General features: G+C 41.8%; 1 protein-coding gene across 4 annotated transcripts in view; it reads right to left on the bottom strand.

Moving 5' to 3' along the window:
* SSX2IP (SSX family member 2 interacting protein) overlaps positions 1 to 19861 on the bottom strand; it is a 46893-nt gene that overhangs the window by 24264 nt on the left and 2768 nt on the right. Inside the window, exons 2-9 of one of the 4 annotated variants that reach the window (XM_019531178.1) lie at positions 14857 to 14900; positions 13781 to 13914; positions 11390 to 11565; positions 10949 to 11149; positions 8441 to 8551; positions 7172 to 7307; positions 4028 to 4103; positions 3770 to 3947 (exon numbers count right to left, since the gene is read on the bottom strand). In XM_019531178.1, coding sequence (XP_019386723.1) covers positions 3770 to 3947; positions 4028 to 4103; positions 7172 to 7307; positions 8441 to 8551; positions 10949 to 11149; positions 11390 to 11565; positions 13781 to 13823 — 921 coding nt within the window. In that variant the 5' untranslated portion in view covers positions 13824 to 13914; positions 14857 to 14900. Of the gene's footprint in view, positions 1 to 3769; positions 3948 to 4027; positions 4104 to 7171; positions 7308 to 8440; positions 8552 to 10948; positions 11150 to 11389; positions 11566 to 13780; positions 13915 to 14856; positions 15219 to 19861 lie in introns of those variants that run through there. The other 3 variants (XM_019531179.1, XM_019531177.1, XM_019531180.1) reach the window with 3 other exon arrangements.

The raw sequence follows: 19861 nt of genomic DNA, 5'->3' as shown, positions 1-19861 counted from the left end.
CAGCCACCACCATGACCCCCCAGCCCCCTCACCTCCCCCTACCCTGCACCTGCCCTGGTCCATGCAGCCTCCCTCCCAGCTGTTGTCGGGGTTCCCCTGCCTGCTCCCTTCCTTCCCTCCCTGTCACCCGGCCCCAACAACTGCCACCACCATGACCGCCCCTTTGCCTCCCCCCACCCCACTCCTTTCCCTCCTTCCCTCCCTGCCTGCTGCCTCGCCCTCCCTGCTGGCTGTTTGTGGGATGCCAGGGACAGGTGGCAGGGAGGCACTGCCACTGTGACCCCCCCTTTGCCTTCAGGCAAGGAGGCATGGGGAAGCCCCACTGCTCAGGCACCCAGGGCATTTGCTGCCATCACAAAGATCCTGACAGAGGCTCAAACTTGGGCCCACGCAGCCAATCGCTGCCTGCTCTCTCAGCAGTGCATGCACAGTTGGCTGAAAGCATTACGGGCAGACAGATGCACAGACAGATTAAGCCCTTTATATGTATAGAATGTAAAACAAATGCCAGAAGAGAAAAAACACACGTAAAAACTGTATGCAATTGATATCAACTTCTCACACTTCACACATTGCTTGCTTCCTTAGATTGCTTTTTATTCAAGGTGGGAACATCTCTCTAGGGCTAGGGACTGAAGTTAAACATAAACTGGTTTACGTGATCAGAAACTGGTTTAAACCTGTAATAGAATAGAAGTTCAGTGCACATAAACCAGTTTTAAAACAGCTAAAACTGGTTTAAGATGAACCTAGTTGAACATAGTATCCGATTTAACTGATTTGGGTCAAACCGGTTTATGCGATATCTGCCCCAGACCCCTTCCTGGTTCAAGTTAAATCAGAGTCCTCCAGCATCCCAGCATGCTTTGCACCCCTGGGCTGGGCTGGGCTGGGCTTTCTGCTCCAGAGCTGGGCTGGCCCCTCCCTTCTGCTCCCTAGCCAGAACAGGGGCAAGGGCAGGGGCACGGCCAGAAGCATGGTACTCTGAGGCAAACAGAGCAGAGAGGGGTTTTATTCCCCACAACTCCTACTGGGGGACTGCAGCCCCTGTTGCCCATTCCCACACCCCAATCCAGCAACAGGGGAAGGAGCACGGCCAGAACTGGCAGGCCTGGCCCGTGCCATCCACCTGCCTTGCCAGCGGCTGGGGCTGCAGGACTGAGCCTAGCCAGCTGGCAAGCACTGCTGAGGACAGAGGGGCCAGCATGGGCTAAGTCACTGGGTTTGGGTCCTTCTCTGCAGCTGGGGCTGGAGCCACAGAGACCGCATGACTCCCCATGCCCAAACCAGGCAGGGCTGTCATGGAGTCCCAGTCCGGCCCAGCTGCAGAGGTGGGGGCTAGCTTCCAAGCCAGAGTGGGGGGTTTAAACCCCTCCACAATCATACTTAGTTCCTGCTGGGGCCCTGGCCACCCCCCCCGGTCAGCTTCCCTCCATCCTTGTGGCTGCTGCAAACAGAAGGGAGGGCTGCTCTAGCACACCCAGCTTCTAGCTTGAACCACTGCAGGCATGTGCCTGCATTTCTAGAATTAAACATGAATGTCTGTGCACTTGTAAATCAGTTAGACTAACCTGCAAAGATTGAATCAATTCGGGCTCTGGCTTTTTGAATATCTATCCCTAGCTTAGTTGTACAGTATTAATCAGGATTTAGGCTTCTAATCACTACCACAATATAGTTAAAAATAGCAACCTGGTTTATATTTAAGCATAGCTTTCTTTTCCTGCCCTGGGAAGAGTTAACCACCACTTTTTCATGTCAAGGAAAAATATTATTATTGATAATAATGATTTTTATCCTGCCATATTCAGAAAGTCAGTGGCTTACAATAAATGACAAACAGCCTACAGATAAAAAACAACAGTAAACTCCCCAAATAACAGCCAAAAACTTGGAAATTCCACCTGCACTCTTGCTTCCTTACTTATCACTCACGACAGCAACCATATGATCAATCCCAAAGATGCTTCCCAAGCCCTAATCTCCCCCTTTTCCAAAGTTCGGATGCCAATTGCTCTTCTTTATTTATCCCTATCTCTTCACCACAATTCCTCCATTGCCTTCCCACAAATCAAGTGAGCATATAAATATTTGTTTATTTACATTTGTATTATGTATTGGTTACAGACGTGTTACAATACAGTTACAGCATCTAGCGTGTTTGTACTGTCCTGAACACCACTGAATTGCCCACAGCTGAAAATAAATATGTAAAGATTAATGTATAATATAACATTCAAAGCATAAATGTATGATGCAATGTACATTTCTGGCTGGTTTCTGGCATTGAACTATGCTTTATATTATTCTATATCATACACTTATCTTTATTTATTTTCAGCTATGAACAATGTGTGTTCAGGGCAGTATTAGAATGCTAGATGCTAAAGTAGCCAGGTCCTCTGCTAAGCCAGGTTCACATACGCTACAATGAAGAAGCATATACCTATTTTCTATAGCACAATGCAGTTTCTGCACTAGCTTGTTCTGTGTCAATAAAAACATGCAAATTCCAATGCAAAATTACTCATCCAGTATGATCTTGGAACTACTGATGACTCAAAAATAGGGTTGCGAATAATTTTGTTTTTCATTCCTTGTTTATTTCTGCTACTTAGAGAGGATTAAGTTAGCTATTGTAGCTTATTTTGCAATTCATATTGATATCAAATGAAGCTGTGACTTCTGATGGGGGAAAATCAACAAGTACACATTAGGTTCATGCTAGGCAACATTGATACCATTTTCATATACAAGCTCTTAGTACAAGAACAGGGATTGCTGGCAGAACTGGAGAAAAAACTACGGTGTTTAGAAGCATTATTTTCCCTGAAATTATCTATAGATCTTTCAAACAGAAACACTGATTCATTTGACCCAGGGGCATCAAACACATCTGAACAGCACAGGGTTAGCCCTGTGGGTTATATCAAGCTAGTGGACTTACTCCCTCCCCTTTCCCCACCCCATCCTGGATCCAGTGCTGGTGGTACCTGCTTCAACAGGTCCAGGACATGTACTGTGGGCACCCCACTCCTGCATGTCAGATCAATGCCTGCTTTGGCCAGTCTCAGACTGCAGGTGCTGCCTGAGGCTCATGTCCCAGACCAACCAGAGCAGATGCTGAAGCCAGCATGCAGCAGTGTTGGGGAAGAAGTCCCAGGCAGGCCCTACATGGCTGTTGTGTAGAATGCCATGTGCAGCGTGTGTCCCAGGCCCTGTACATGTGGCCAATTCAGCACACAACATGTGCAGGTCAACTCAAGACCCAAGGTCAGCATCAGGATGTGGATGATGTAGCTCCACAGGCCAACTATATTTGACACCCCTGATTTAACTAATACACCACAGAATGGTCACGATCAATAACCATGTTATCCTTAACATTCACTGGAAATTACATTTTCTAACTTAAAAACCATAAGAGGATAACCTTCATATTGGGACAATGAACTCAGCATCTAAGCACTCGTCAAAAACCAAAATTATTTAGGACTAGCTCATGTCCTTTAAATTCCCACCCTACCTTAAATTAGCTTTCAAATATAGAAATGACCCGATTGACTTTACCTACCCAAATATCAACTAAAACATCCAAAGACAGGAGTTCGACATTCTGCTTTGGCCTATTTGAACTCTACGCACTGCCTGGGGCATACCAACTAGTGCAGGTCACCAGACTCGAGAAGCTGGAGTTAGAGATTTTGTATGACCCAGTAACTGTGGCACAGTACTAGCTTAGTACTTTTTAAAACTGATAAACACTTACTGGTCCAATACCATCTTCAGATCTTTCTCTAAGTTTCTGTTTCTGTGGCGGGAGGAGTGAAATCATTTCTTTCTTCATTTGTTGAAGAACTTTCCTCAGCTCAGCATTTTCTACTAGAAGCTGTTTTTGGCATTGCTCGTAATCCCTTAACAGAGCTTTATACATTTCTTCTTCATTCCTGAAAGTAGAAGCCTTATAATAATGAACTATGACACATTCCTTCAATTAATGAACATTGTTATATAGCTATCAACTTACCTGGCTTCTGTTTTATCAGTTCTCCAACCACCTCTCTTCCCATCAACTCGACCTACATAATTTAGAACTTCCATAGCTAAAAAAATAAGAAGGGTAAGAAAGATAGTTCAGACTGTGAAATAAAGGTGTATATCTAAACAATAAATCTTACCTTTGCATATTTGCCTTAATATGTAGATAGTGTCAACAGACCTCCCAACACTGAACATTAAAAAAAAAAAAATTAAATCAGTCTTTGCACCCACTGGAGACCAAAAGTCCCTGCAAATAAAATTAAGAGATGATAAAAGCCCATGGGAAATTCTGACAGCTTGGAGTAAAGCATCACGTTTAATATACCTCATCTCATCTTGCTTATATACACTCAAAACACTGCATGGCAGAGAACACTTCCCTGGGCAGGAATAGAAAGCCATGACTAGATATAAAACAGCTTGTTATTTTTAATGATACTGTAGTAGTGATTAGTACTGTATGACTAGAGAGCTGTTCCCACCCTGAATAATACACAGTCTAAGAAAGCAGGCAACACATGAAGTGAGAGACATTGACATCAAATATGTAATTTTTTCTGGTTTATTACTTCAATTACATCACCTTTCTCTTCACAATTGTCCATTTGCTCCACCTCCTATGCGACAAACACTTTTCTTCATGGTCTGTCCTAGCCTTTATCTAGCATGTCTTACTTACCACCAAGCTGTCAACTCCTATCACTGCCTGGAAAGAATTCCCTGTACATATCTGTAAACCCCTCTAACTTCCCTTCTTTTAATCCTTCCTCAAGGAAATGCTCTACAGTACCTATGCAGATCAACAATAGTCAGGCAGTTAGTGTGCCATGAACACTGACTATCATGCTGATCAGAAGTATAACTGTTACCTTTTGTTCCCCCATCTGTCCATATTCACATGGTATCTCTGGTGTTAACACTCTCTTGTTAGAGTGTAAGGTCTTTGGGATGGGACTGCCTTTTTGTTCTTTTCCCTGTGCCTAGCACAATAGGACCCTCGTGCATAACTAGGGCTCTGCAGGCACTAACACAATGAGCCATAGAAATTAAAATAAAGATATTCCGCAAAGCTTTATATACTGTCAGTTGCTGAATACTTGTATTCAGCAACTGAACAAATCATCCATGTTTGAGCTTTGAAGTGTTTCCTGGTATGTGAGCAGTAACTATCTTTCACAAGAGTTTTAAGTTTTCAAAATTAATTCCAAATATGCAGATTGTTATGCAACAGTTTGCCACAGACATGTCACACTTAAAATGTTGTCAATTCAAACCCAAATAAAAACACCACCGAACAAAATTAGGGTGAAAGACAATGTCTACCTCTTCTCCAATGCTTTTCTATTGTAATCATTTGAGATGTTAAATTATCCATCTAATAGATAGTCGCCTTGGTTATAAAGATGATTTCTAAGATTATATTCATTTTCCACATGATTTTAGGGTATGTATACACTGCAAACAAGTTGTCTGTAACTTGGGTTGAGTTAGCTGGGGAAACCTGGCATTGATCTTGCACTGCTAACAAGAGTTAAAAAACCTGAGCCGAGAATACACTTTTTGCAGCTATTCTCTTACTTAGGGCATTTTAGATGGGGGGGGGGGAAAGAGCTAGAGTGCCCCTGTGCTTAAAAACGGCAGCAAGGGTGCTTCAACTAAAGTTTGTTCAATGAACTTGAGTTCAAGTGCCACTGCTGCCATTTTTAAGCACAGGGTGCTAATACACAAGATGCAGGAGGCTGCTGGAGCACAGTAATTGCCATGCTCCAGCAAACTCAATTATTGGATTCTGCTTTGATGTGCTGGAATTCCAGCGTGAAGAAGCCTCTGCACTCATATGTAGACACCCTTAATTGCTCCTTTATCTTCACTCTTAAATGCCCACTCCAAGTAACAATACTGTACTGAAGGGCAAGACTAATAATGCAAACCTAAACACAAAATAAATTATGCTGTGCATACAGCAGAAGCGGTGTGTTTTAAGAGAAACATCCACATACAGTAGAAAGTAGAACATGCTTAATATCTTTAAGAAATGGTAGAGCAGCTGAAAGATGTGACAGTAAAACATAAAACTCTTCCCCAGTCCTCACAATCTGTCTCTACACAGATGTTATAATTCCTCTTAAATATGCCCTCTTTCCCTAGAATTAGACTGGGCTCCAGGAATTTACCAACATTTTAAGAAGTGCCAGCTAACCGTGGTCATAGGTGGTGAACACAATATAGGGCCTCAATGGTGATACATAGAGGAGGGGTTAGCAACATTTTCCAGCTTGAGGGGAGGGCAGGAAGACGGGTAGTAGAATGACCCAGCTTGTGTCAGAGTCTGGTGGGTGGGCATTAAGACCTAGCTGCTGCTTCTCTCCTTACCACTCAGCTGCACTTTGGTACTGCAAGAGGACCACCCCCCCAGCCCAAAATAAGAGCCCAAGCCTGAACTGCCCAAATGAGGCATAGCACAGGCAGAGCTCCCCCTTGCTCGAGCCCTAGGCAACTGACTGCAGCACAGGGCAGGGAGAACAACCCTGTGCCAGAGCCCCAGTTTGACTGTGGTGCAATGCAGGGACACCTGCCCTTCTACTGGAGCCCAAGGCAACTGACTTCAGTGAAGTGTGGGGAGAGTCCCACAGTGCCAAATGCCATCTAAGCTACAGCTCCACGTGTCATAGGTTCCACAGGTCTAGACCCCTGGCCTTGAGGTTTTACTATATTATCAAGTATATGTCTTAAGACCTGAACTGCTAGCAACAGTAGTGAGAAATTACAGGGTAGAAGGGATCAGTCTTATTTAGAATTGAGAAAGTTATCAAGATTCTCACTGAAGTACTAACTAGTTTTCTTTGGCTTCTGTTTATAAGAAAGTAAACACTAAAAAACTATTTTTAAAGATGTGTAAAACATAACAACACCAAGGTTTTCACCTACTCTACAAACAAGAATTTGAAAACTACACATTTTGTGCAGTGCTCTCTTTATGATACTGTTCTGGAAATCAAACAGCACCCTAGGTAAGGGGGGTACCATTGCTGAGAACTAAGGTGGTAAACAAAGCACATATTTACAACTTTATTTACAACTTTAGAGCTTTATTATCTAAACTGTGTACAGTAGTGATATATTTACTTACCTATCTTTTTATCCTTTTTGTTCATAACTAGTTGATGCAATCGTTCTTTTAGTTTGTTGTATTCTCTTTCTTTTCTTTTCATATCATGATTGTACTGAGTAGCCCGACTTGCAATAATATTCTGCAATTTCTGCACCTAAAATGCCCCCCAAAACATAAAGCTCTTCAAATTATACAAAAAAAATCTTTCCTTTAAAATTAAAAACAAAAATCAATATTGTTCTGTAAAACTATAAACTGGTTGAGATTACTAATTGTGAAAGAAAATGAAAAAAGGAATAGTTAGGGAGAGAAGAGCATGCATCTTGTAACATTAAGTACTTCAGAGAACTAGGATATTGCAGAAAAACAACTACAGCCCTGGCAGATGTTATACGTAAGATGCAATTAACCAGTTAGTCACATCTTAAAATGTAACCTGGCCATGCATTCAATTAATTGCAAACCAAAAACCAAAATCTGGCCACAAAATTATTACAAATTCTTCACGTGATAATATTGTGGCTGGTTTCAATGGCATGTTAAAATGAACATGTTGGCTGAATGGACCACAGTGGGGTTCAAACAGGCCCCACCCAGTGCAGCCACCACCAGCTGCTGATTAGTTGATCAGCACAAGCATAGGGACTGTGCCAGGGCTCATCCAAGTCCTAACATGCTCCAATGCTGCCACAGGATCAGTGAACTGGCAGCTGGCTCTGCCCACTCTAACCAGTCTGGTGGGTCTTGGAGCCAGCCAACAAACCAGCTTAACTGTTAAGAATTTACAACTATAGCATGTCCAATATACTTAGCTGAACATTAACATGCTAAGTACATATGCTCACTATTGTGACAAAAAACTAGAGAAAATTTTTAAAAAATAATTAAACGAAAACACTGCAATGAAACTAAAGATAAGGAATTCCAAGCCTGAAGTGGGTAATTTAGGCAAAGTCTTGTCTGTTGAAAACTTCAGTGTGGATTTCACTCATTCCCCCACCCAGATTTCCAAGGATCTGTTCCATGTTCTGAATAATTGTCCCCCCATGCTCCCTGCCCCCGTTTTCTACATCCACATGATAAACACTTATTTGCTTTATTATGGGCAAAAATGCTGTTACACTGGGCATGCTGTAAGACCCTGATGTTTACTAAAAGTGACTTGAAAGTAATCTGAGTCCAACCATTTGTCATCTCACATGGACACAGTATTAGAAAAAGCTCAACTGCAACACTGCATGTAAGTTTGATCAATCAATGGTTTATGAGACGTACAGGCTAACTCACCTCATCCTTTTCATTTTTAAGTAATTGGTGTAGATTTCTGTTTTTGCACTGAAGCTGTCTGTCTCTTTCCTGAAGTCCAACTATCTCCCTTTTAGAGGCTTCTAGTTGCTCCTAAAGAAAATGTTTATAATACAATCTTAATTCAAATTTACAAAAGAAAAAAAACCCAAAAAATTAATTTCAGACAAGTTTGTTCTTGTTGAACCATCAGAAATCCAGTATGTTGGCAGAGCCCACTTGCATAATCCATGTCAAGTGGAACCTAATTTCTGAATAAAGAGAAGTATTTAGCCATGTTAGCCTGATATCAGGCAGAAGGCAGGATAGAGATGGGCCTTACAGACTATCAGAATCAGAGATCCATAAGCTTTGACAATCCACAGATCACTTCATCCACCACTACACAAATGCTACTCAGATAGTGGCAGCTGAAGTGATCGTTGCTCACAAAAGCTTAGTCATCTCTGATTCAGTTAGTCTATAAAGTGCATCTCCACCCTATCTTCTGCCTAATTTCTGAAATTACATTTACAGGGTCTGTTATACATCTGGCAGTCTGCTACACTGGAGTAGTCCAGTAAATTCATTTCATGGAGATTTTACTGAACATATACAGAAAACTTAAATCAGTACCATATTACTACTTTTAGTTTGATATGGAATGTACTTAATATTTTGCTGCCTTTAGATTTTTAAATACTCAGTATGATATAATATGTACAGAAGTCAGGGATGGAGCTAGATGCTTTGGACTCCAGCTCTTTTGTCGATTTGGGGCTCAGAGATGGATGCATTAGCGGGCTGCTTTTGAAAAAAGGATCAATGAGAGTTGAACAGTAATCTCAGGACTGAATGGAGCAGTTTACAGATACTGTTTCAGTGTAGCTTCAGATAGGTATCACTGTAGTTACTGTAGCAGATTGCACTAACTAATGACCGTCAATTGACATTCTGAAGGTTTTGGTCACAACTAAAAAAAGGCTAGAAATACGCCTCCTGCTTTTTTTTTTTTTTAAAGTTAGATTCCAGAGCAAAATACTGCAGCTTCAGTTCTGCAATAAATCACGTGGCCAAGATGTATCAGACTACTCGAGGCAAGTCCACAACAGGTCAAGATGCATTTTGATACTTTGGATTCCTATTTGAAATCTCTGGGTTTATCTTGTATAGTATGTTTAGATGTTTGCCCCCAGCAGTGCCATAATAGGGTCTCATGACACCCTGCTTGTAAAATCACTAATTTAGGAATGTCTAAGTATTCCATAACTGAATACAGGTAGCATCTTATACAATGCAAGAGCTGTAAAAAGGACTCTTCTATCACAACTGAAAGTAATACTGTGAAAAAAAGTTATGGCCTGAGGGCCAGATGAGCATTGCATCAACACAAGAACAATGAGGAAGGCAAAATGTCCCAGATGCATGCAAGGTAGAGTAATTTGCCCAAGGGTGCAGGCAACTAACATTTCAGAAATTACATTTTTCCAAAAACAAGTGCACTATCACAAAAGGGAATTTAAATGTTGCAGGACAGTTTTGTTTCCATGCAAATTAAACTCCTCAGGACTGGGATTGTTGTGTACAGTGAATCAAGATGTTATTTTTCTAGAAAAATTGAGACTTCTATGCATTACTACAGTACAAATACTAGGGAAAAACAACAGTGATAGCCAATCTTCTCAAAAAGCAAAACTGGTGCTCAGTTATCCACTAAAATCACATTTGCTTTGGTAGGATATAATTCTGGAAAAGAAAATTTGTCTCACAGCTGACCTACAATTCAAAATTTGCTATGTACTTTCAAATATAAATTTTTCCATGCAGTTCTTGCCACTAACAATAATGGACCATTGTTTATAGTTTAACCTAAAAGAACACAAGGTTACAGAGCCTTTACAACCAACTTGGTCAAAATTCAAGCTAGTAGTCAAAAATGCATTGTGACTGCTCTGAATAGACCTGGTGTAAAAACTCGGTAATAAGGTGTCCAGGGAACAATACAGGGAATGAACTATATTCCAGTCTTGGAAATCGAGCTAACATTTGAAAAGCAGTGTGGATAAGCCTGCTACTACTTGTGCCAATATTACTATATGAAGTACTAATTACTCTATGAAGTAATTCATTTTCTAGCAAGGAAAACCTAACATCTCTCCCAATATACTAGTAAAAGATAAAGTGCAAACACCTCCCAAGATTTTCACATTCACCATGCATTATAACCATCTAATCCAATTAATCTTCCTCTTGTACAGGTGGTCAGAAACCATTCATAAGTAGTATCATTAGCGAAATAAGGATTCAGACTTTATTTCTCCTTCCCATTAACTCATTTTCATTAAGTTTAATGAGCTTTCACTCAATTACGAAAAAAATGACACCAGAGAAATAACATACAGGATAATTAGAGTTTTTAACATACAAGCAAATTACAACAACTGAGAATTTAGCATTGTTAAATGAGTGCATTACATTATGATGTAAGTTATGAAAGAATGAATTTTCTACCTTTAGCTTGGCATAGCAGTTCTGCAGATGATCCATATCACTACCCAATTTCAAGTGCTGCATTTCCACCTCTTCCTGAGCTCGGAGGTTCTTGCGTTGAAGTACAAGTAGGTCATTCATAGCATTTAAGATAGATATTAAGTTTAATTCTTTACCTTTGGACTCTGCATAAAGTGAAGGGAAACCCAGTGTTGTCAACTCCTGATGTAACAGAGAGAGACAGAGAGAGATATGAAAGTGATTTCTTTTTCTGACTTAAAAATACTGTATTAGGATATCAAAGGACATTCATTTCTGTAGGGAAGATGCCATCATTTTGGTTTTGAGAAGTTACAGGCAAAATGCCTACTTCATGAGACTAAGTTCTTCCATTCCAGAGAACATTCACACTCATTCTACAGGTGATCGACTATTGTTCTTAATATCTGAAAATCTGCTTACCCCATTAAGATAGGATACACTCTGTTCAACATTCTCTTCTGTGCAGAAGGCACTGAAAAAGCCGTGCGTACTTTTGGATGAAGGCAGTGGCAAGCGTAGCACTTGTTGCATGTTTAAGCTTGAGGGAGACATCTTTTTTTCTGAGGTATATTGAGAAGTATTTTTGCTATCTAAAACTCAAAATATTAAGGAACAAGTCAAGACTAATAACTCAATACACTAAAAAAAACCATACAATCCCTTAAAGCAAGACAATCATAATCTAGAACTTTTAGTTCTAAATTTAATTTCATTGCAAGTAAGAGCTTAAAAGTACATTCTAAACAAAATGCAAGGTATCAGTTTCTACTGAAAAGTAAAACGTTGACAACATTCTAAAACCTTTTTCTTAGAACAAATCATCTTTCCACAAAACAGGAAAAATTCTAAGTTACTGGATTTGCTTACTTAGATTTCCATTTATCATGTATGACCAAAATTCGTAGATAAAAAAGTTTTATAAATTATATTTGATTGTACATCTTATCTTACTCTCCACTGACTCAAACGTACACAAAAATACCCTTTCTTTCAATACAGTTAAAATCAAAAGATAGGGTGAGAAAGAACCTGAATAAATAAAGAAAAGTGCTGCATCCATGTAACATATGCACAGACCCTAGAAAAAGTAAACATCTACATTTCTTTCACAAATGGGAAAATAATTGTTAGTAGTAACCATTTTGTAAAATCACTTACCCAAGTAGAAATTGCAATAGATACTACTGCATTATCCAGTGTTTCTATCTGCAGTCAATTCGATTCCACACAGGAAATACCAGCCTCACTCTCTAGTGCCCATTAAATATCATCAGGGATCCAGGTTTTCAGTTTCCCACAGAAAAATGGAAAAAACATGGATTTTTCCATTTGAACTGAGAAACGCACAGATTTTCCACTATTGCAAAGAGCTCTCTGCAGGCTGGCAGATTTCCAGCCTGCAGGGGGCTGGGGGAGCAGAAGGAGGGCAGTCAGGCAGGAGATACCATATTCATGTGCGCACTTGCACATGTACATGGCCACCAGGTAGCCTGGAGAGCAGCACCTGCAGGTAAGTCTGGCAGGAGTTAAAGAGGGGGAAGGGGGATTGAGGCTCCCATAGGGAGGGAGAGAGTAAGTTAGGTAGGGCTGAGGCTGCTGCCCAGCCTGGGCACTGTGCAGAATTTGGGGCCCAGCGCCAGAATGCATGGCCGCAGGGTCCCCATGGGGAGCGGGAGGGAGCCATGGACAGCTAATCCAGGGGATGGGGCTGGCTCTATGCTACTGCATGCGCTTTTCGGGGGGGGCATGGGGAGCACATGCACCCCAGACCTCTGTGCAGGGTGGAGGCGGATGCAGGCCTCCCCTGCTCCCCAGGGCTTCTGAAGCCCAGCAGGTGGGACCCTGCATGGCAAAGCAGAGTGGGGCAGGGAAGCTCCCTGTCGCTGCAAGCGCCATGCCACCATGGCAAAGTGCACCTTGCCCGCCCCAACAGGCCCCATGCCTGCCCCAGCAACAGCAGAGGTGACAGCACGGAATTGTTCCTGTCGCTGCTGTTGGATGGACGAGAGGTGCCTCATTGTAGCAGGGCAGAGCTCCCAGTGGTGGCAATGAGCTTCCCCATCCGGCCTCGCTCTGCCCTGCTACACCAGGGTACCACCCACTGGGCTCCAAAGGCCCTGAGAGGGTGGAAGGGCAGCAGGGCAGAGAGCCCAAGCTTGTAGGGGGAAGCCTGCACCTTCTTGCCCCCTGCTGTCCCCCCACCCCACCTCAAGGGGCTCTGCTTGGGCCATGCTGCTCTGATCTGCCATAGCAGCTGCTGCCTCCAGCAGGCATCAGCCAAGGCTTGGATGCTGATTTAGGAGTCAGGGGTCTGCAGGTCCCTATCCCCATAGACCAGGCAGCTGGGGGCCCCTTCCAGCAGGGCTAGGTGGGTAGAGGTCTGTAGCTGGTGAGTGAGGGGCACCACCAGGTCTGGGAAGGGGTGGGGGCTGTGCATTGGGAGCAAGGGGCCTGGACCTGCATCCTGGTGAGTGAAGGGGGCAGGGGGCTATCTGATTTTCCATGATAAAAAAAACTCAAAATCAAATGTCAAAATTTATAGGTGTTTAGAATTTATTTTATTATAGTGACTGAGGCACTGGCAGGCTTCCAAATTCCTTTAAAATTGTAAATATATCAGTAAAACATTGTGCTCAATTGATACCCATCTATAGCAGTGTTTCATTTTAATTATTGATTTGGGGGGTTTTAAATCAGAGAATTTGTGATTTTTTAAACAGAGGAAACCAGGATCCCTGAATATCTTTATGCTAATGATATGTCCATTTTCTAAAGCAAAAATATAACCAATTTTGTCTAACTAGAAGTTACCTGACGATGGTGCTGGCACAGTAATAGTCTTCCAATCTCCCATAGCAACAAAGACAGCCAGAATACCTGAGCAACTGGTTGAGCAGTGAAGTATTTAGTAGAACTGCTGGTAATATCTCCTACGTAGGCATATCCTAAAATAGCAGGAACATTTTAGATTAACAATAGCATCTAACAGAGCGAGATAATTCAAGCAGGCATAAAAGAGTCACTCGTTGGCTCAAACCCATTTCAACTTGCTATAGATACACAAATATAGAGGGCTATAGATACACAAATATAGAGGAGCTCAATATTTACAGCACAATAAACGTAACAAGTTTTTAAATACAGGCAGCCAGGCGCAACAATCTTTAGTGTAAACTTTATATTAAGACACCCTGCAAAGATTTAAAAAAAAAAAAAGAATCACAGTGCAGATAAACTAATACAATCATTTTGTTAGGAATGAGCATAAAAGAAACTTATTCTAAATTAAAGATATTATATTTAGTAATAGCATAGGCATAGAGTGACTCGGCAATAAATAAAGTTAAGTCCATTTTCGTCATAAACTATCTCACTAGATTTACCAAAGGAAAGAAAGGAGATGAGACACAGAGGGGCAGGGACTAGAGTCTTTTCCAAGCCCTGAAATTAGTGGGAGAGATGGACAAGGGAGAAATATCAACTGAATAAGTTTTAATATTTGAACAAACCCCTCTGTCCCTGGTAACCATTTTGATTCCTTGCCTAACCTGCTAAGATAGCTAGAAGTGACAGGCTTGTAGAGCAAGACAGGGTAGGAAGGATCCATGCCCGTGTGCTGATTAAAGTAAGCCTATTACAGCAGTACAGCCAATGAACACAGTTTTGCCTCTCTCTGCCCAATTAAGGCACTTAAAATGGGATTTAGGCATCTAAATTGAGCGATGGTCCAAAAACCTCAGAAAATTCAGAGAACTGGATAACAGCACTTCATTCAGATCATCCTATACATTTCTAATCTCCTATTCTCCCATCAAAATCAATGCCAGCTTTAGCAATTGATGCCAAACCAGGCAGAGTGCAATGAACAAACAAAAACAATTTCTTACATGTTAATTTGGCTTTTGCTGGATCCATTAATCCATACAATGTCCTGTCAACAGAACAGAAACATAAAATCAACCTAGTCATTTTTCATTACTACCAATCCTATCACTTTATTCCTCTGTCCTAGAAAGTTAGGACCATATTTTTAAACATGCCTGAATGCTTCAAGATGCAGCTAGCACCCTACAAGATTTTAAAAATTCCATTAATCACCTCTCTTATTTTAATGGGAGTTAAACACCGATGTACTCTTGAAAAATCCCACTAAGCACCCATCTGCATTTTAAGCCAGACAATCTGGCTCAAAGTGGTCATACAGAGATCCTGGTTTTATCTGTTTAACAATCACAAATTCTCTGCTTAAAACTCCCAAAGTCTGCAGTTAAAATGAATCATCACTATATACAGAGATAGACTGAACACAAAGTTTTATTGATATATTTACAATTTTAAAATAACATGGAAGCCTCCCAGTGGCAAACAGAAAACCCACATCCCTGGTTATAAGCTAACTAGGAGTGACGAGACCACATTATCTAGATGCTTTCAAAGCAGAAGTTTACAAACCCAAGTTTCTATGCACTGGTGATGCACACGGTAAGACAGAAACATCCACCCCTCCTTGGTTCCTGAACTGGCCAATCCAAAAACTTCAGTGGAAGTGGAAACAGGTCTATGTTTGGGCCTTATACAAAATGATACTTTCAACATTGTAATCAAAAGACTAACCTTATCACTTTTGCAACAGACCATTGTCCTTATCTACCCAAACCATTTCCCTTGTTGGTCATAAGGCAGGCCAACCTGTGACAAGCTCTGACCAAAATAAACCTTAAAGCTCTACTCCTTCCATTTTAAATACCAGTATAAATTAATTTGAGCCTCAAAGGCTCTAAAGAATTGTTTTCTTTGGGATCTCTCTACTAGACGAAGCGCTAGGGTCCAATTCCTTTATTCCCATGTAAATCTGGCCTAAGTAAAATTGAGAAATTACCCTTCATTCATAAGAATTATTTTTAAAATTCTGATTTTACAGAAAACTTAAAAGAATCCTGAAAAGACCAAAGGACACCCAACAAAAGTGATGGAATCTGGATAGAGTACTATTAGACTACAGCTCCAACAAGTGCTGGGTCAAATGAGCTTTATGGAAGTTTATCTGGGCATCAGCTCAACCTGATTCACAATTAGTTTACCTTTACTAAAAGAAAAAAAATTGCTGTGCCTTTTTTGTCTTTTCCCCCTATTTTAGATGGTTTAAATAATATTTAAAAATGAAGAGGTTTCAGCTTCAGCTGCAAAGTTATATTAAGGAAGAAGAAAAGTGAATGTTAACAGACCACACTCCTCACAAAACACCAGCTTTGTGGAAAAGTAGTCTTGGATGACATCTCAATATAATTCCCCTTTAAAACATTTTCTTAAAATCAATTTAAAAATGAAGGAACCATAATTAACATCAGTACACTATATATAAATATACACTGATAGGCTAATGGAGATTTTTTGGGATGGTCAGAGGACCTCTTCTTCTGCTGCCCAGCTCACTCATAGCGCACTGGCACAACACTTTGCTATTTTTACAGATATGTCAATTGGCACACCCAGGAAACCCAACTCAAGTCAGAAAGAAGAAGTCACTTCCAATCCTGGCTTTCTAGATTTAGGGAATACCTGGAGAAAGATGTGGAAAAAGAAGTGAGGTAGATAAACTGAAATCTTGAGTATGTGATTATCTTCTGCCTACCTCAGTGCTGAGGTCAGATTTCATAGACATTAGGGGCTGGAAACGACCTGGCAAGATCATCGAGTCCAGCCTTCTTGCCATAGACAGGAATTCTGCTAGGATGAAATGATCCCAGCATGACAAGCATCCAAATTTTTTTGAATTAGTCCAAAGTAGATGCTTGCACCACCTCTGGGGGGAGTCTGTTTCAGACCCTGGACACCTGGACTGTAAAGAAGTGCTTCCTTACCTCCAATCTAAATCAGCCTTCCAGAAGTTTTTGGCTGTTAGACCTTGTTATCTCTTGGGGGGGTCCTGGTGCATACCCCTTATATATTTATAGGCTGCCACCAAGTCACCCCAGCCTTCTCTTCTTCAGGCTGGAGAGTCCCTCAGCCTCTCCTCATAAGGCTTGCTCTCTTGGCCTTTGATCATATGGGTGGCTCTCCTTTGGACTCTCTCAAGCTTATTCACATCCCTCCTGAAGCAGAGGGCCCAAAACTGGAAACAATACTCTAGCTGTGGCCTAAGGCCAGGTAAAGCAGGAGAATGACGTCCCTGGTTTTGCTTGAGATGCATCAGTGGATTGATGCCAGAGTTTGGTTTGCCTTGCCAGCAACAGCATCACATTGGTGGTTCATGTTCATTTTGTGGTCAATCAAGACCCCAAAGTTTCTTTCAATCATGGTGCTAGTGAGCATACCACTGCTGAACCCATAAATATGATGCTGGTTTTTCCTCCCAAGGTGGAGCACCCTGTACTTCTCTACGTTGAATGCCATCAGGTTTTGGTTCACCCATTTTGTGAGCTTGTCCAGGTTGGCCTGTATCCGCAGCCTGTCCTCCAGTGTGACTGCCTTCCCCCATAGTCTAGTGTCATCCACGAACTTTGCCAGTCCATATCTGGCACCCAAATCCAGATCATTAATGAAGATGTTGAAGAGTACTGGCCCAAGTACTGAGCCCTGAGGGATACCACTGGCTGCCTTGCACCATATTGATTTTCTCCCATCAACTCATACTCCTTGGGTCTGACCCCGGAGACAGTTCCCCAGCCATTAGACCACGAAATGGTTAAGACTGCAGTTCCCCAGCTTAACCATGAGGACACCATGGAAAACCAAGTCAAAGGCTTTCTTAAAATCCAGGTATATATGACATCAACCTCATCTAGGCAATTCATCACCTGGTCATAGAAGGAGATGAGGTTGGTCAGCCAAGACCTTCCAGCAGCAAAGCCATGTTGGCTGGCACTCAAAGTTATGTTCCATTAGCCTGTTGCTGATGGAACTTTTGATGATTTTCTCCAGGATCCTTCCAGGGATGGATGTCAGACTTACTGGCCTGTAATTCCCTGGATCTTCCTTCTTTCCCTTCTTGAAGACTGGGACCACATTGACTCTTTTCCAGTCTTCTAGTACCTCTCCCAAGTGCCACGAGTTCTCAAATATCTTCACCATACGCCATGCTACGATGTCCGCCAGCTCCTTCAGGACTGTTGGGTGCATTCCATGTGGGCCCACGGACTTATGGATGTCAAGCCTCTCAGGGTGTTCCCTCACTTGATCTACGTCAACTGTAGGCCCATCTCCAGCCTTCTGGATGCTTTGCGTCCTGCCCGACAGGGTGATCCTCCTGTCTTGTAAAAGCCATCACAAAGCCCATCTCCAGCCTTCTGGATGCTTTGCGTCCTGCCCGACAGGGTGATCCTCCTGTCTTGTAAAAGCCATCACAAAGATATTCTTTGCTGTTTAATAACCTTGATTATAAGCAGCAACTCTGAGACCTACAACTAAATTCATGCAGCTCCTAAATTTTTAGCCTGCCAGCAAAATACGCCTGTGATTTTTACACTGCATCAAGACAGCCGACTAGCTTCTGAGAAATAATTGTTTTTGAGGACGGACAGTATTTCACCACGAGAGTCACCTCCCTCATTGTACATGGTTTAAACTTTTATCTTTGGAACCAACAGTGAAAGGAAAGGATATGGCAATCCACCTTATCCACAAGAAGGGACACCAGAAGCATACTACTTCAATGTTCAGATTCTTTAATAGATACCATTCAACTAATATTACCGTTCTAGACCCTGGTCTTGATTTTTAAAGCCAGCAACAGATTGAAACCAGAAAAGCTCTCCATTCACCCATGCAGCTACGTTCCTCTGGAGCATACATAAGAGCCTAAGAGCCATGCTCTTGGTTAAAGTGGCTTGATTTGGCATAACTAATCTGGAAGCTCACTGCAAAAAATCTGTCCACCTTCAGGACATGTTGCAAGACCAGAGTGGGAAATGATTTGGGCTGGAAGGCCACTTAAGGACTTTCAGTGAGACATGAGCTTTGGCAGGGGGACAGCATTAACCCAGCCTGGCCCAGCGCAGCAGGGATTGCGGGGCAGGAGGGGCAATTGATCCTATCTGGCCCTGGGCCCATCTGCCCTGCACTCACTGCCAGAGGCGCCAGAGCAGCCCCGTAGGTCTCCATCAAGACTGGCCGGGACCCCCAGTTGTGGGTGCAGGGCAGACAGGCCCAGTGCTGGATAGGATCAATCACTTGGTGGTGTCAGGAAATTACTTGGTGACCACAGAGAATTACTTAATGGCCACAGTGGCTTCAGATGCTCAAAGATTTTGTATTTCAAGCCTTACTATTTGCAAGCTAATTTTTCTCTGCAAGCCAACAGCTCTGATGATATGCCTACAACCTGCAGTGTCCCAGTAACTGCCAGAAGTAATTTTGCCAGCTAGCAATATCACTTGCTGTTCCAATGAAGAAATTCCTGAAGAGAACAAAGCTAGGCAAATTCCCAAAAATGTACACCTAGGCCTCAGTTCCATACATACTACATACCAAATGGAAAAACTCATACTCTTTGCTGGTAAAAAAAAAAAATCTTGAAAAATTCAACTGTATCCTAGATCAAAGAATGCTTTGGCAGATGTCCGAAAAGTAGTAATCAACCCACCGGAGCAAAAATAGCTACTCGAATAATATGCTATTTTAATTACATGTTGGAATTAGACTCTGAAAAATACTCTCTCCATTTAGGAATCCTGGTTTCTGGTAGACACCTACCATATGCTCCCATAAGCCCCTACACGATTTGGTGAGCAACATATTTTTCCTTTCAGCAATAACGTATAAGCATGTTCTAAAATGATATTATCTTCTTGTTTCCTTGCTAATGCAAAGCATTGCTCTATGATTTAAAATAGAAGTCAGACAGATTTCCTGTCATAAATGAGTCTTAAGTGTTCAATTTAAAAAAAAAAAAAA

The sequence above is a fragment of the Crocodylus porosus genome, unplaced genomic scaffold (assembly GCF_001723895.1).
Source record: "Crocodylus porosus isolate Cpor-Errol unplaced genomic scaffold, CroPor_comp1, whole genome shotgun sequence".
Taxonomy (NCBI): domain Eukaryota; kingdom Metazoa; phylum Chordata; order Crocodylia; family Crocodylidae; genus Crocodylus; species Crocodylus porosus.
Note: the sequence above shows the minus strand (reverse complement) of the source record. Positions and strands in the feature narration are given on the sequence as shown.